Raw genomic sequence first — 16703 nt, forward strand, 5'->3', positions numbered from 1 at the left:
TCACAATCCTGATAATCAGAAAACTTCTGAAAGACCACATCACTAAAAGTTAGGAAGGTGTTATAAGATGCATACCAGAGTTCTCTGAAGTATGAAGCACTGAAACTTCTGGTGTTGACATATTAGTCTTTTCAACAGAAGACATGGAATTTTTCTGCTTCCAGTTCAGCGGAGTGTTAAATATGTCAGCCACGCCTACAAATAGTATTTAAAGTTCAGTTAATAAATATTAGTTTCGTTTGTATGCAAGAACAAGAAAAATGCCACTTTTAAGGATTAATCCTCTTGACTTGCTCACCAGAACTATTGCATACAGTGCAATTGCAGGCTGGAACACATTTGCAAGCATTAATGTTAATGGCAGTCTGTAGCCACAAAACAAATGAACATCTATTAGACTGAACAAACTGGAAGACCTCTTGATTATGCATCATCCTCACATTAATTCATATACTACAGGTGAGGCTCTCAAGAACAGCCTCTCAAAATTTATTCCACAAATTAATTGAACTGGTAGCTCCTACAGTTATAGTCACTATTTAATGCTTAACTATATTAGCACATTTCTATAGATGAAACCTCCACAACTATTTGATATGAACCTGTAATAAAATATGGCTTTTCACAAATTTTGATCTAGGGAAATTCCTCACTCACAGTCTGAGGATTGTATCCTAAGGTAGACACCTGATTGTAGAGGGGAAAAAAACCCCATGTTTACACAAGGAGGATTTTTATTCTTTTCTCTTTTTCTGTATGCCCCCTAAATTTCTGTTCAAGGGTCCCTCAAGCCTCAGAAACAATTTTTGGGTGCATGCAAAAAAGGGGAGGTCAGCAAAAATAGGCCCCCCTTGTGCAAAAAGAGGTTGTTCCACAGGCAGATGTCTACCTTAAAACACAAGTCTAGATTTTGAAGATTTGATGTAATGTTTATTAAAACAGTGTTGAGGTAACACCTAAATCAGGGGTCGGCAACCTGTGGTTCTAGAGCCACATGTGGCTCTTTCAGCTGTCTGCTGCGGCTCCTCCCGGTGAAAATGGCAAAGGGGTTAACAGGAGTCACCTGTGTTGGGAGGGCAGGCTGCTTCCCTCCGCCCCCTGAGCTCACTGCCCTCCTCTCCCTTCACCCCCACCTGCTCCTAATTGGTTTCCCTTTTCAATTTTGCCCGCTCTGCAGGCTGAAGCTCCCTGTTTTTCCCTTCCCCAACTCTCCAGCAGGCTCAGCCAATCAGCATCCAGCAGGCTCCTGGCCTTTTCTGTTGGAATGGCTCAGGGCCCTTCACTGGCTGACCACCAGCCAATCCTGAGCTGCCCTCCTCCTCAGCCCTTGCAGGTCCCCACTCAGTGCAAGGAGAGGCTTTTCCTCCATAGCAGAGGAGACATCCTGTGTGTCTACTCAGTAGTGAGCCCCATTACAGTGGATGAAGCTTACTCCCAGGAAAGGGTGCCTGGAATGGCAGCCTTGGAGCCTGCTCAAGGCCAAGCGCAAGGATGGGTGAGTGGGAGCCCACGCAGGTCTGTTTGAGAGTAAGCCCCATGTAGTCCCTGGCCTACACCCAGGAAGGTGTGGAGGGCTGTAGCCTCAGCCTCTTCCTGTGCAGGTCTACTCACAAGTAAGCCCCACTGTAGTCAGTGGGGCTTCCTCCCAGGAAGGTGTGGAGGGCTGCAGCCTCAGCTCCCTCCTATGCAGGTCTACTCACAAGTAGTCAGTGAGGCTTCCTCCAGGAAAGTATGGAGAGGACTGCAACCTGAGAGCTCCAACCAACTTGTCTGCTCAGAAGTCCCATTGTAGCCAATGGGGCTTACTCCCAGGATCGTGTGGAGAGGGTTGCAGCCTGAGTGAGGGAGGGCAGGCAGGCAGGCAGGGCAGAAACTGGCCTGTGGCTGCCCCCCCCCCCCAGCTCTGGCTTCTTCTCTTCCCCACCTCTGGAGACTGTGTCCTTTTTTCCTTCCAGCAGGGTGCCTCTGGAAGGTGGGGGGAGTTCTTTAGTATCCATGTAAGATAAGCAGATGTCATAATCGCCATATGTATTGGAATCCTGGAAGATCTGGTGAGGAGGTAGATGTGGTATCAGCAGTGGCCCCTTTAAGGGTAAGGCCTGGGCATCCAGCAGAGTGTGCTGCACAGCTGCAGCCACTTGAAGGCAATAGGGCCCTCAGGGATATAATGGGCACCTGAGGAAGGGGGTGTGGGTTGTAGGAGGTTGGAGAGGAGACTGACTGGGCTTATTGACTTTGACTTGGATACTTTGACTGACTTACTTTGGAATCTGACCTTGGACTGTGACTTGGCTTATTGACTTTGGACTCTGCCCTGGATCCTCTGACTGACTTTGTGACTAATGGACTGCTGGAGACACTGGAGTTTGAAATGTGGCTGCTGTGCCCAATACCTGCTGAGGACCCAGGGTCTGCTGTAGTGGTGAGAGGCTGCTGGCAGGAGAGAGCACCTCTGCAGGTTGAACAGGCAAGCTACCCTGGAGGTGGGGTCCAGCAGGACTGCAGGGCAGAACCAGGGTCATTTGTTGGGGGAAAGAAGGGGAGCTAATTTGCTTAAAGTGGGCATAATTCTCTAGGCAGAGCTTGGCCTTGGAATCAGGCAAAACACCATAGAGGACCAGGCGTCTGAAAACACAGGACAAGAATGTATGACAAACTAAAAGCTGTAAGAGGGGGCTACGTTATAAAAATGGGAGCTATAAGAGCATAAAGGTAAAAAGAACTATATATGCAGTATTATCTTCATTTTAGATGTCAAAAGGGTTTTGGGGCTCCTGAGGTTTTTTTTCCTCCGGAAAATGGGTCCAAATGGCTCTTTGAGTGTTTAAGGTTGCCGACCCCTGACCTAGATTATCCTTCTAAACTATGATAAATTTGTATAGATAACCATTCAAGAGCTGGATAGTCTTTTAATTAGACACACAGCAGTGCAGAATAAAAGCTGTCCACAACTTAAGTATAGCTACACTGCTGAAACTTAGAGATAGTGGCCCAATTTGTCGGCCTTTGCCAGATTGGAGGCATTCACATCATGCTAATATGCTTAGCCAGCATAGGGAAGTATGGTTCCTCTAACTGCTGATTGCAAGCAAAGGAATTGTGGGGAAATGAACAATTCCTATTGGACATAATGCATCCCATTCAGATGCCTTCCATTTTTCTGATGTTCAAGTCACAAGAGAAAGCTGTTTTTGCTATGCTGAGGCAGTACAGCCACTGCTCTTTCTTCCAATGCTTACAGTTGTAACACACAGAATAGGGTTCACAAGATAGCAAGCTTGCATATCCTGAACAGAAGTACAAGAATGAACTGTTGTGAATGATATTTCGCAACAAGCATTCTACCCAACTGCATCAAAGGAACAGATGAGCAAGGCCCTATAAGCTTAGCTGGGACCAATGGCCATTCTCCCATCCCTTTCCTCAGAAATGTGTTATGCAGTGGCCATTCAATCTTACCAACGTAACCATTATCTAAATTTGCTCCTTTTTTCTCTCCTCTTGTTACCTAGTATGTATTAAATTTTCTCTTTATTTAAGGCATGCAGAAAACATGCACAAACATTATGTATACATGGTGCTGAGCACTTGCCAAGAAAGCATGGACCTGACCAGTAACATACTGAGGATTGATGGCAAGGGACTTCAGATCCACAGGCCAGGAAGACTACACTTTTAAAGTACCAAGTATTCTCACACACACCCCACTGACAAACTGACCTAGGTCAGCTTCAAATGTTAATGGACCTGACAAGTTCCAAATTCAAACCCAGTCCTAACAGCTCCAGAATTCAAATATCTTGCTACAATTTCTTGATTTGTGCCACCTAAGAGCTCCTGATTTGGGGGGGGGGGAGTTTAACAAAAGAAGGAGCCTTAACTCAAATAGCTCTCATCAACCATGTGATTATTAGTTCAATCAATAATTATGCTTACAAGGAACATCCAAACTAGAAACAGCACATCTGATGGCATTAAAGAAAGAGGTAGAACCTTGCAGGGATCCTCAGCTATCAAAGCAGTATTGCTTGATTAGTTCATCTCACTTAGAGTAGGATTCTATAGAGAAAAATGTCTATAAAAGCCCTGACTTCTAGAACATTTTGCTGTTTTCTAATCCTTGCCTGCTATCCTGCCTTGCTGTTCATCTGTGGAATATTAACCCACTGGCGTTGTGTTAAGTCACCCCCATTCCAGGTATCATCCAAGGACCACTGTACCAGCTAGCACCCAGGATCAGTAACACCTTGCCTCTCCCTTTCTTTTCTAAGTCTTCTCCTTCTGTCTCCCTAAACATAAAAGTTGTTGACTAAGCAAGGGCCGCTGAGCTAATCACTAATTACAAGTCAGTACTCCCATCTGGGAAAGTAGTATGCTAAGGCCTCATTGTTGTTGGCTCTCTTGCCCTGCTGTTCCTGCACCGCAACACACTTTAAGTCTTGCAGAAATGGATTGGTAACCTTGGTCTTTAGCATAGCAGCTGTAGCCTCAAAGACACACAAATTTCCTGTTCATTTTCCTTGTCTGTCTCATGATTGTTCACATTGACAATACTTAGTGTATGTGACTGCATGTGTATGCATGTGGCTTTTAGTGGAGACTTACTCTGTTGGGATACTCTAAGTGGGCCGCTTTCAGGACAGTGCAGGCTACTTTGGGGGGTTTATTCAATGGGCGAGACTAGTTCCTCTACCACTTGGATGATGCGATTTCATGGCCTGCCTATAGGCTCAGCCCGTAGTTCAGATTGCAGAGAACTGCTCTCCAGCCATAGTCTTTTGCTGTGGTCTGAACCTTAAGAATCTTCCCACTTTCCTCTCTTTGTACCCTAAATACCACTTTCTCAACCCCAGGTTCCACTCTGAAACCCACCACAACTCTTTACAACTGCTCTCCTGCTAAGGATTTCCTTTCTCCTAATTACCCCTTCTTAACAGCAGTTATCACTCAGGGTTCAGTTGTTTGTGAATGGTTACAAACAGCTTTTTTTCCTGCCTCACCATACAACTGAGTTAGCAAATGAAGTCAGATCCATTTTTTTTTTAATTGGGTTAAATTGCTAAAATTAATCCTTTTTGTTACACCTTTCATTCACGCTTCCCTCTTCCTTTCCCTGCCAAATAACATGGCTGTGCCATTAGCTACTACACAGGATCCTGACACTTTAATGTGTTTTCCCCATGTGAGCTGTTACAAGTCTTAAAAACACTTCCAGTAATATTGTCCACATTCTTAAACTGTTTCTATTAGATTTTAAGCCACCAAAACTGTAAGCCCTTGCAAGTATACTGCCAGGGAGTATAACAATGAAATTATTAATGTTCGATTAATAAAATGATTTTTCCTCTAGCACCCCCTGCAGTGAAAGCAAAGTAGGACAGATGCAAAAATCATTTGGAGTTGTAAAACCAAAACAAGTATGGAGGAAAGAACAGAATGAAAGTTGTGTATACGCCATTATACTGCATACACAACATTCAGCATTCCAAACCCCAACCATGGGCCAAATCTGACCCTTTGGAGGATTTTATCTGGCCGTCAGAGCTAAAAGTAGCAAAAAGATGCACTTCTGGGTATATTCCTCATTTAACCACTGGAGGTGCTGAATGTAATGTAATAGGATAAATTTCTTTCCATTCCATTGCATTACATTCAGCACCTCTAGTAACTAAATGAGGTATATACTAATGCTGGGAGACCTGGAATATAAAGTTTGTTAAACTTAAAACACAGCAGAAACTGACAAAAAAGTTTTGATTTGCGTTGTGAGTTGCTTGATGCATTTCCAAAATCGATTCCCTCCCACTTCCTGTGCAAGTCAATTTTGCCCTCTCCTCCTCCTCCCGCCCCCACCTACTTATTGTTTTCAATCATCAGTTCTCCATGTATTTATTATTTGTTTATTTTCTGGCCCTCAGCACTGTGTCAGATATACCATGCGGTCACCGAGCCAAAAAGTTTGGAGACCCTCTATTCAGGTATATCAGTGTTAAGACAGGCTTGAAATTATTGACAAGATTTCAGAAGACAGACAGGGTATGAGCATGTTTCTAACAATTAAGAACAAAGTTTCAATGCCCATGACTAGCAAAGTTGAATTTGTGCAAAATTAGCAAATATGTGCAAATCTAATTTTTACAGATCACATAATTCATTTTTTCTTGGTGCAGAATGTCACTTTTTAAACTACAGTACACTCAGGGCAATTTTAAAACAAGGGATTAAACTAAAATATTGGTTCAAGGAAATTTTTTAATAATAAGTCTATTATTCAGCCAAGGTCAATTGTATCAGCAGGACACCTGACTATTATATTACATTTGATTTAAATAGTGACCCATGTTTTCAACAATATCATAGTGCCATCTGTTGGCAGAGTCAAGACCTGATATGTTAGCAAGGATAACAAAAAACTCACGGCAGTCACAGGAGATAAGTTGGCAATGGTAAGAACTTATTCTCCTCACAATTTCTCATATGACCATAATACAGTTTTTCAACATTTAGAAAAAATAGTTGATCTGCTTCTGTTTCTTGAAGTACTAACATATAGCCTATTGTCCAGCCAAAAGCAACAAACCAAATGGCCTGTCAGTGAGGATCAATGTGGGCAAGGCTTTAATTCATGTTCCCTTCTCCTCTCCCCCCTTGCACAAATAGAGGAGATTAAAGTGTTTGCTTTCATGGTATGCTGTGAAGTACAGTTTGCTGTTTTGTTCAATTGCTTCTACAGTTTGCTGCTTTCAGACAAAATTGCTAATTATGTTTAGTGACAAACTAGAAGTGAATCTCACATGGGGAAAATGTGTGATCCTGAAGCTCACCATAGCTTGCTCCCATTCCTACAAATCATGGTTTCAAGGACTGCCTGAATATAGCCCATGCTTCACTGGTTACAGAGATTAAGGCACATGCATTAGTTGAGCTCTCACACATTAAAAGAAACTTTACACATGATTTATTCTTAAACAAACAATAGTGCTTTGTTTTATATTATGTGCCTACAGGCATCATGTGCATACAGGCAACCCTAGTGGACCTCACCAGCACATGGGGCAAATGCTGAAGAAGAAAAAATGAATTATGTAGCATCACGTATTCCACATTTCCACTTAAGCGGGACAAAATGACTTTAAATATAGGCACCTGCAACTCATGGCTTTTCAAAGTAGTTGATTAAAAATGCTTTGTTAAAAACCTGCTGCAAAAGATGTGGTTGGCAGCAAGCTTCAAAAAAGTGCAGGAAAAAATTGAATTAAAAAACCTAAAAGTCACCTTTTGGGCCCAATGTGTTTCAGCAAAAGCCTAAAGCAGTGATTTTCAACCACTGTGCCATGGCATATTAGTGTGCCATGAATGGTCCACTGGTGTGCCTAGGGAGTTTGGGGAGGGTCATTTATTAATAGGGCCACTGGGGGATGTAAGCCCCCTACCTGCTTCATCAGTTGCCAAAAAAACTGATTGTGTGCCTTGACAACTTTAGCACCTTGTCAGTGTGCCATGAGATGAAAAAGATCGAAAATTGCTGTCCTAAAGACTCTCAAAAGCAATGACCAGACTGAATACAGTGAACAAAGTTGAATCAAATTAGAATATACAATGTAAACGTGCCAAAGAAATAATGATGATGGTGGTCCAGCATAGCCATTTGTAATCCAGTTTTTGGTACTTTTTGGAGCTTCTTCCTTTTGCTGCTGTTTTGGGTGCTACACCTACCACCAACAAAAGTTGCCTGATTAAATCACTTGATTAAAATGTTCCAGCCCAACAAATTAGGTGTTATTAACTAGCCTGCATGTATGTAGGACTACTATCGAAGTTCTAGAAGAGCATTTTATACTGCAACAGTCATAAATAAGCGATATGGAGATCAATATATATGGATAAACAAAACTGTTTCCTAACTTCAAGGCAGCCCTCATTATCCGTGGGGGTTCTGTTCCTAGAACCTCCAGACTCTGAAATCTGTGGATTTGGACAAATCCCAAATTTGGAGCTGTGCTCCAGTCGGCTTTGCAGGACTATAGGTGGTTCACCTCACAGGTTTAGAACCCATTGATATTCAAATCTGAATATTGATATATAAATCAATATATTGATATATATTGATATATATTGATATATATTTATTTGATATATAAATACAGGTGCGACCTCAGTATCCACTGGTTTGGTATGCACCAATTTGAGTCACCACCAATACCAAGGTCCACCTTTAAATGCCTTGTAACAAAGAGAAAAGCACCAAAATCCAATTCCCTACCTTCATGATTTTAAATAATTATAATTCATTTCATGAGATTCCATTATTCACCCCATCTGGTGGCTGAATGCAGTAGTGTCGATACCATTCTGGGGTGACAATAGAGGAGCAAGAAATCTGGAAGTGGATCTTTAAAGCTATTTTTCCACTGATTGGGTAACCACTGTTTTTTTTATCCCGTTCCAGAACCCCCATGGGTAGCAAGGCACAAGCTGACCAGCCACCCCAGTCAGGCTCTCTATGAACAGTTCTATCATTTTTCATTTAAAAATGTGAATGCATGTAACAAATTTAAATTTAATGAACACGCAACTTACCTGTAAAACTTTCATTTAAATTACAATGTTGCTTCACATGATAATTGAGCATCACTTTTGGAGCTTGTGCAGCTATCTTCACAATGTTGGTGTGAGCTTTTCCAATCACAATTGGAGCAGGAGAATTTGCATGGCCTGTAGTGAAGTAATCCTTAACTTTTCTGGCTGGAGTTTTGGCAACATAGCTCTGAAAACAGAATTTAAATATTTGTAGCCTTATCAAAAGTTCCATTGGGCTCTGAAGCACATATAAAGCTCAGTAAAGGCTGGAACTCTCTCATTCGCTTCAGTGTGGAGGTCAGCTCAGTATTTACAAGTCCTGTATGGACACTAAAAATCATGTCTTCAAGTGCAGTAGCTGTCAAACTTTGGGGCAAGCTCTCTTTCTTTCTTGGAGCTATAGCATCTGATCTTCACCACCACCTAATTGCTGGTTTGTAACTGTAAGGCTGAATGTTTCCTTGCAAATATCCTCAACCAGGATATCAAGTATTTTATAGCAGTGGTCTCCCTATACACAGTGACAGGAATCTGCAGACTTTGAAACTTGGAATTCCAAGTAAAAATTTGTACCTGTGGAAAAGTCCAAATTAAGATAGGGACAGTTTCTCCTGAACATATCAGCCATGTTTTTAACCAATTATCTGATTGCCGTTGTTGACCCAGAACTTAGGTCCAGGTAAATGGATTCATCATTTTTTCCCCCAAACTTTTTTGTTGCTGCAGCACTGTGAGCAGCAGTTTTCACAACACTTGAAGCACTGAGAGTGCTTTGACCAGGGTGCTTTTAGTGACTGCATTTATTTTTGTTTGCATAAGAACCATAGGATAATTCCCTGGAGCTTTCTGAAGAAAAACAAAAATATCCCTGCTGGAAACACAGCCAGTACTTTAAGTGCTGCTTAAGATGCAGTTGTCCCCATCCGTCCGTCACCCGTTGCCGTCGCCCCCCCCCGTAACAATAAACAAGTCGCCACCAGAGATGTGAGATTTCTGGAAGTTTTGAAGCCACGCAAAAAAACTATTTTCCCCTAAAAAAAATACACTGAAATTTTGAGGAAAAATGGAAACATATGCAATAATATCCATTTCTTTATTACTTCAACAATTACTTCACTATTTTAAGAACATTAAATCACTCTATATAACTTACTATTTTAAACTGTACTGTACGCTATATTCCTGAAATTTAGATGTGTAAATGCTTTAGCATTACTCAAACAGAAGCAGGGCTAGCTCTAGAGCTGCAAGGTGCTGCATCCTAAGAGATGAAAGTATAATTGTCAGTTGGGAAAATAGGAAAAAAAATTTAAAAGGAACTATCAACACTCTTTGTTGAAACAAAGTATTTGAGATTAGAAATGGTCAATTCTCCAGGCACTATTGCCCCAGAACAGAATTAAAAGATCTTGTAAAGCCATGACATTATAGTAGGATAACTGTGCACTCCACAAGAAATGATCTATCCTTCCAGGAAAAGGATAAGAAATAATGTGCATCTGTAGCCTGAGCTCAGGAACCAGAAAGAGGCAAATTTCCCCCTCCCAAGTGTCTTCTCCCTTGTGAAGCTTTGCTACCCACAGCAGGCCTTTTGCACCTTCTTCCTTTTGACTTTCTTTCACACTCCAAAAAAGCAGGCAGGACAATAGTGTTATAGAGTATTTTTCCATTTTCCCCAAACTTTCCAATTTTTCCACTAGGAAAAAAATCCAAACCCCCCTCCCCAACTCTTCATTTTTTTCTGAGCTTACACGTATCTAGTCACAACCAATAAAAAAGTTGAGGGTAAATAACTGTCTAATTTTATAGGTGTCTAATTAAAAAAGATACACAGAGTTGCTTATGCTCACTCAAACCATTTGTTCATCCAGACCTGCACTGTCTACTCTAAAAGGCAGCACTTTTCCAGATCTCAAACACAGATCTTTCTCAGACCTGCTACCTGAACATTCCAGCAACTGAACTTGGGATCTAATATGTACAAGCTAAGAGTCCTGCCACTAGATTATGGACTTCCCTTTGTTAACATAGATTCCACATTCTACAAATTCGCTGGTTGGAAAAGGGAATGATTGGGGTTATTTACTGACCATAACTACAAAAACATAAGCTCTAGTTTAAGAAATACCTTTGGTCGCTTTGAAGTTTTAATCTTCTTAGCTGGTTTTTTAAGGCCACATTTTGAGGTAATCCTTAGATGCGACTTCGGAACACCCTGTTTCACTACTTCTGCCCAAGACTTCGCAACTGGAACGACAATTTTTTTTGGACAAAACTTTTTTTGAAGTCTCACATTAGCAAACTACACACTTAAATTATACTTTCTGTACATATCTAACCACCTTGTTTTCTAGAACAAAATGCTATAGTACTATATTTCTAGGATATCTAGCTGTTTACCAAACCACAGTTTTTAAATATTCAGTGGCCTTTAATAAACTTATTACAATCCATTATCTTAGTACAATTAGAAGACATCAGGGCTTTCAAATACCTATTAAGTTAGCTCCAGAAGCACCACTTCGTCGTTTAGAATGAATACCATCCATAGCACCACTTCTTCTGTGTAAAGAGTTCCTTTTTAGAGCAAAATTTTTGCTTCTCCTTATTGTCTGAGGAGTTTTGTATTCATGCTCAGAAGGTTTGAGAGACTTTGCTTCGGTAAAATCTTCATGTATGTGTTTCTCTCCAGTAATAGTTGAAGATGGTGAGTCAGCTGGTAACCTGAGGGCCAGGGACCTACGAGCTGGGGGCGAGGCAGCCTTTCTGGGCGAAGTAGTTTCGTGCTGCTTCATTTCAGAAAAATCCTGGGGAAAAACAAAGGAGAAATGCATAAAAAGGAGACAAGTATCGGGAGGTCAATTCAGTTTTTAAATTACGTTTGATAATATGGCAATACTTTTTTAGTTTTTAATACAAGATCAAATAAGTGTGGCATTGTTTCCAGACTGACTTAGAAACTAGGTGAATTGACTCTGGTCTTGGGCAGTAACAGATGGTGGCACAGTGACTCTACAGGACTATAAGGTTGAAAGGCCATAAATCAATGATTTTCAACTTTTTTTTCTCTCACTGTGGAAGAGTGTCACTGTAAGAAAGATGGTTTTTGTCTCTACAAATGGGGATTCACAGAGCTCTCCTAACCCACTCTTGAATCATTTCTCTGTGCCAATAATCACACTAGACAACATACAGGGTTCTTCTTTACTGGAAATCTTCCCTAAGATGGTGATAAGCAGGGGGAAAATACCACATGGCCAGGTTGATCAGATGGGAGCAACTACAGAAGCTGTGGATCTTGTTCTTCTAATAGTTAAAACTGTAGAACTTATTTTTAGAGATCTCAAGTTGCTGCTCTCCAAGTGGAGGATTTACTTAAGATACTTTCTAGTTCAAACGGGAATTCCAAACGAAAGTTTATTGAAACTTCTAACCTGGGTTAGTTGTGTAAATGCCCCTTCAGCAGTTTGGCAGCAAGAGAAAAGACGATGCAAGACAGGAACGTGCGGGGGGGGGGAGAATAAATACAGAGAGTAGGGCACTACTCAGCACCTTATTTGTTTACCCGTACATAAATTTAGAGACCATATACCCCCATGGAAAACCCAGGCCTGGGCCAGGAAACATCTGAGGGATCTGTTTGAATACAACTCTGGTTTTGTGGACCTAAGGGCAGTCAAGGTATTAAATAGCAGATGTCAAATGCATAAGGTGCCATTAACCTTTGATAGCTTGAGGTTTCCCAAATTGATACTAAAACACAAGCATTTTCTCAAGACAAGAGGAATTGATCCAGCAAGAATTGAAGCAAACTGCAGCAAACTTGTAGGAATAGTTCCACCTTCCTTATCTGCCCTTTAAGGAGGTTCCACAATGGGGCTCAGGGACCAAGCATGTGGAAGTGGGTATCATCATCCAGCAAAGCACGAATGAAAATATGAGACCCATGCAAGATTTTTCTGACTCAGCTGGAACATCCTAACAGCTTACATCCAAGTAAGGATATTACAGATGTGTTGGTGGTGGAAGTTTCCAAGGATTTATTATGGAATGAGCAGCCAAGGATAACAGAAAGACCAGAAAAGGCTAAAGGTGATTCCCCCAATGCTACAAAGGGAATTTGTCAACTTAGTCTCTGCCCAGAGGGACGAGCTTATTATTACTTGGACTGATCTGTGCCACAATATCAATAGGCATAAAGAATCATCTACTCAAGTAGACAGTCATCAAGCTTTCTGCCCTACTGAGGCCCTTACTACGGGTCAGGAAGAGTCATTCAAGAATTACACAGGCCTACCAAATTGAGGGTCAGAAATGTTTTTCCCAAACTTTATGGTGGTTTGATATGAATTTGGGGTGCTAATTCCAAAAGTGGCATCCGTTTTGCCTTATCATTTCTAGTTTTGGAGACACGGCATAGCCTCATTAGTAAATGGTTCAAGAAGGTTCCTCATGAGGAAGCCACGGTGTAGGTTTCCTCATGAGGAAGCTGCTTGAACCATTCACTAAAGTGGCTATGCCGTGTCTCCAAAACTAGACATGATAGGAGAAAACACATGCCATTTTTGGAATAGGCACCCCAAATATACCCAGGAATTGGTGTAATGTTTAAGGAAGCAAAATGTGTTGGCCTGTGTTATTAACCATTCCATGGACCTCAAAACCTAAATCAGGAGGCGATGCAAATAGCTGTACCCCTATATTGAAATGGGATTCACTATGAAGCTGATAACACTTTGAACAACTTATTTCAGAGGACAGACTTGCTAATTCCCTTCCAAACCTGCCACCCAGGACACAAAAATTTTATTCTGGAACTTTGTGGGCTGAAGGAGTAAAGCCAAGGATGAGAACTTTTGGAACTATTTTAAAGGCTTTAATATTGTCCTCCTTCAGGAAACCTGGAGATAATCACAGATAAAGAGTCAAAGGATTCAAGGCCTATACCTGTCCAGCTTACAAACTCAATCTTAGAAGTCGCCTTCAAATTGAGTTATCTATTCTCGTAGCATCCATTTTGAATAATTATAAATTCCAAGCAGTTAAGTTGGTCTTCAGTAGAACTATTGTAATAGTGATTAATGTATATATATACCCCCTGCCTGGAATACATGCCTCGTTATCCACTGGGGTTCCATTCAAGAACCCTCAGGGGATTAAAAATAATCAGTGGATACCAAATCAATGGTAAAATAGCTTTAAATACCCTTGTCTGGGTTTCTTGCTTCTCCATTGTTGCCCCATTGTTGCATTGCTAGACGCTATACTGCAATCACTAGATGGGGTGAATAATAGAATCTAATGGAATGAAATTATGGCTGAATACTGTAGTGTATAGCGTCTATACTGATGCATTCTGGGGCAACAATGGAGGAGCAAGAAACCCGAAAGTGGATCTTTACAGCTATTTTTAAACCCGAGAAGTTTGCAATCAATGCAGTTAAACATCCTGAGGGTAGCAAATGGGATTTTTGCATTTTTTTACCTTGTTATAAGGCATTTATTGGTGGATCCTGGTATCAGTGATGAGCCAAATCGATAGATAATGAGGCACGACCTGTAATCTGTTTTTGCTTCAGCACTGGAGTCCTTTAATTGAATTTACAGAAGACTTGGAGGGGAAATTTCCATCAGTGGAATTTATTTTAGAAGATCATTTCAATGCAAGTGTGGGCAAAGGTTGAGTTTCCATGTGTTCCATCTCAATCTCCATTAGAGGGGGTAGATAACCTAGGCTGTTGTCACAGGACTCCCTTGGAAGGCAGGCCCCAATTCAGCCACTATTTCTCCCTATATTTGGTGGCAGAATTTTTCATCAAGACAGGGAGATTACTACAGAATTATATGATATGTCTCTGCAGGATGTACCAGCTTGACTCCCAGTAATTTCAGACAAAATTAAGGAGTTTATTCTCACACAAGTTAAGGTTGTCCCCTGGACTGAATATGATGCCGTCTGAAATTACATGCACCTGTCTTTTAGAAACTTGTCAGAAGCTAGTTGATAGTGGGACATGGCTAATCACTATCACTGTGAGCCAGGTATTTTCTTCAGCAGATGCTCTTAAAGGTCGACTCTTCTAAGTGGATAACTTGTGTCAGGAGGAAAATAGAGGTTATTGGTCTCTCCTGGGAGTCCTTGAGCATGTATTAATTTACAGAGGTGTATATAGGAAGATAAAGCAGAGACTCTTACACATAGGTTCAACCAGCCCTGCACTGTCTACTCTAACAGGTAACACTTTCCCCAGATCTCAAACTAAGGTCTTTCTCTGTCCTACTACCTGAAGATTCCAGCAAATTGAACTTGAGACCTCATGTGTATAAACTATGAGTTCTGCCACCAAATTATGGACTTCCCTTTGTTAACAGAGATGACATAGAAATTCGCTTGTTGGAGAAGGAAATGTTTGGAGCAATTAACTGAACATAAACTAGAGCTTATGCTCTTGTAGTCAAGAAATACCTTTGGCAGCTTTGAAGTTATCTTCTCAGCTGGTCTTTTAAGGTCACATTTTGTAGTCATCTTTAGTGGCGACTTTGGAGAACCTTGTTTTTCTACTTCTGCCCAAGACGTTGCTACTGGAAAGACAATTGTTCAAAAAGTCTCACATTAACAAAATAAATGCTTAAAATATACTTTCTGTGTAAATCTATCCCCCTTGTTATTTAAAACAAAGTGTTATAGTACTGTTTCTAAGGATATCTAGCTGTTTACCAAACTGCAGTTTTTAAATATTCAGTGGTCTTTAATAAACCTATTACAATCCATTATCTTAGCAAGATTAGACAACAATCAGGGCTTTCACATATCTATTTCACAAACCTATTAAGTTAGCTCCAGAAGCACCACTTTGTTGCTTAGAATGAATAGCATCCATAGCAACACTTCTTCCGTGTAAAGAGTTTCTTTTTAGAGCAAACGTTTTGCTTCTCTTTGTTGTCTGAGGAGATTCGAATTCATGCTCAGAAATTTCAAGAGTCTTTGCTTCAGTAAAATCTTCAGTTGCATATTTCTCTCCAGTAGTAGTTTCCTGCTCTACTGAACTAGATGAACTGGTAATAAGTGAAACAGAAAAGCGTCCTCTTCTCTGGGGCAAGTTACAAGGAAAATCTGAAGTTGGCGAGGCAGCCGGGGACCTGCGGGCTGGCGGCGAGGCAGCCGGGGACCTGCGGGCTGGCGGCGAGGCAGCCGGGGACCTGCGGGCTGGCGGCGAGGCAGCCGGGGACCTGCGGGCTGGCGGCGAGGCAGCCGGGGACCTGCGGGCTGGCGGCGAGGCAGCCTTTTTGGGCAAAGCATTCTCATGTTGCTTTGTTTCAGAAAGATCCTGTGGAAAAAACAAAGGTAAGATGATTAAAAAGGAGATAAACATTGGAAAGTCAATTCAGTTTTTAAATGACATTTGAGAATATGGCAATTCCTTTTTAGTTTTTATACGGGATCATACAAGTGTGGCATTGTTACCAGACTGACTCGGAAAGTAAAATATTCATACAATCACTCTCATGTCTCCCACTCCCCACCTATTCTATTTCACAGTGTTATTAGAAAAAAATAGGATAACCATATGCAAATTACTTGGCACTACTTGAAGGAGGAAAAGGATCAAAATGTGAAATAAAGAAACAATTAATTTTCAAATATTAGTCTTCCTACAGTTTAACTCAAGGACCAAGAAATTTGTACAGACCACACTGTTGAGAAAAGAGACTTTGGATGCATCCAGTCAGTTGTTTTCCCCCTACATGATCTCTAACAGTGGTGGTCAAAGTGGTAGGTCATGACCCACCTTTGAAACACAGAAGGGCCACTTTCCCCTAGACAGCGCTGCGGCAATCACGGCACCGTGGGCACCCAGGAGCATTTTAATATACCTGGGGGAATTGTGCATCCTCCCAGGGGATCTTGGGGATTCATAGCCCCCTCAGCAAACTTAACCTCTGCAGTAGTTAGCTCTGATCTGCCATCAGAGCCCACTTCCAATTTTCAGTCACAGCTTCAGAACTTCTGAAACTGAGAGTGGGCTCTGATGTCAGATCAGAGCTCACTGCTGCAGAGGGGAGGCTCGCCAAGGGGGCTGCAAGCCTCCAGGAGGCTGCACAATCCCCGCAAGTATGTTGAA

The 16703-nt window shown here is 41.4% G+C and overlaps 1 protein-coding gene across 1 annotated transcript in view; it reads right to left on the bottom strand.

Moving 5' to 3' along the window:
• The window catches only part of MKI67 (marker of proliferation Ki-67), a 52884-nt gene that overhangs the window by 15167 nt on the left and 21014 nt on the right, over positions 1-16703 (bottom strand). The window contains 6 exon segments of the mRNA XM_066621434.1: positions 76-195; positions 8581-8767; positions 10709-10827; positions 11075-11387; positions 15047-15162; positions 15407-15908. Of these exon segments, the coding sequence (XP_066477531.1) occupies positions 76-195; positions 8581-8767; positions 10709-10827; positions 11075-11387; positions 15047-15162; positions 15407-15908 (1357 nt within the window).

Source organism: Tiliqua scincoides, chromosome 3 (genome assembly GCF_035046505.1).
Source record: "Tiliqua scincoides isolate rTilSci1 chromosome 3, rTilSci1.hap2, whole genome shotgun sequence".
Lineage (NCBI taxonomy): Eukaryota > Metazoa > Chordata > Lepidosauria > Squamata > Scincidae > Tiliqua > Tiliqua scincoides.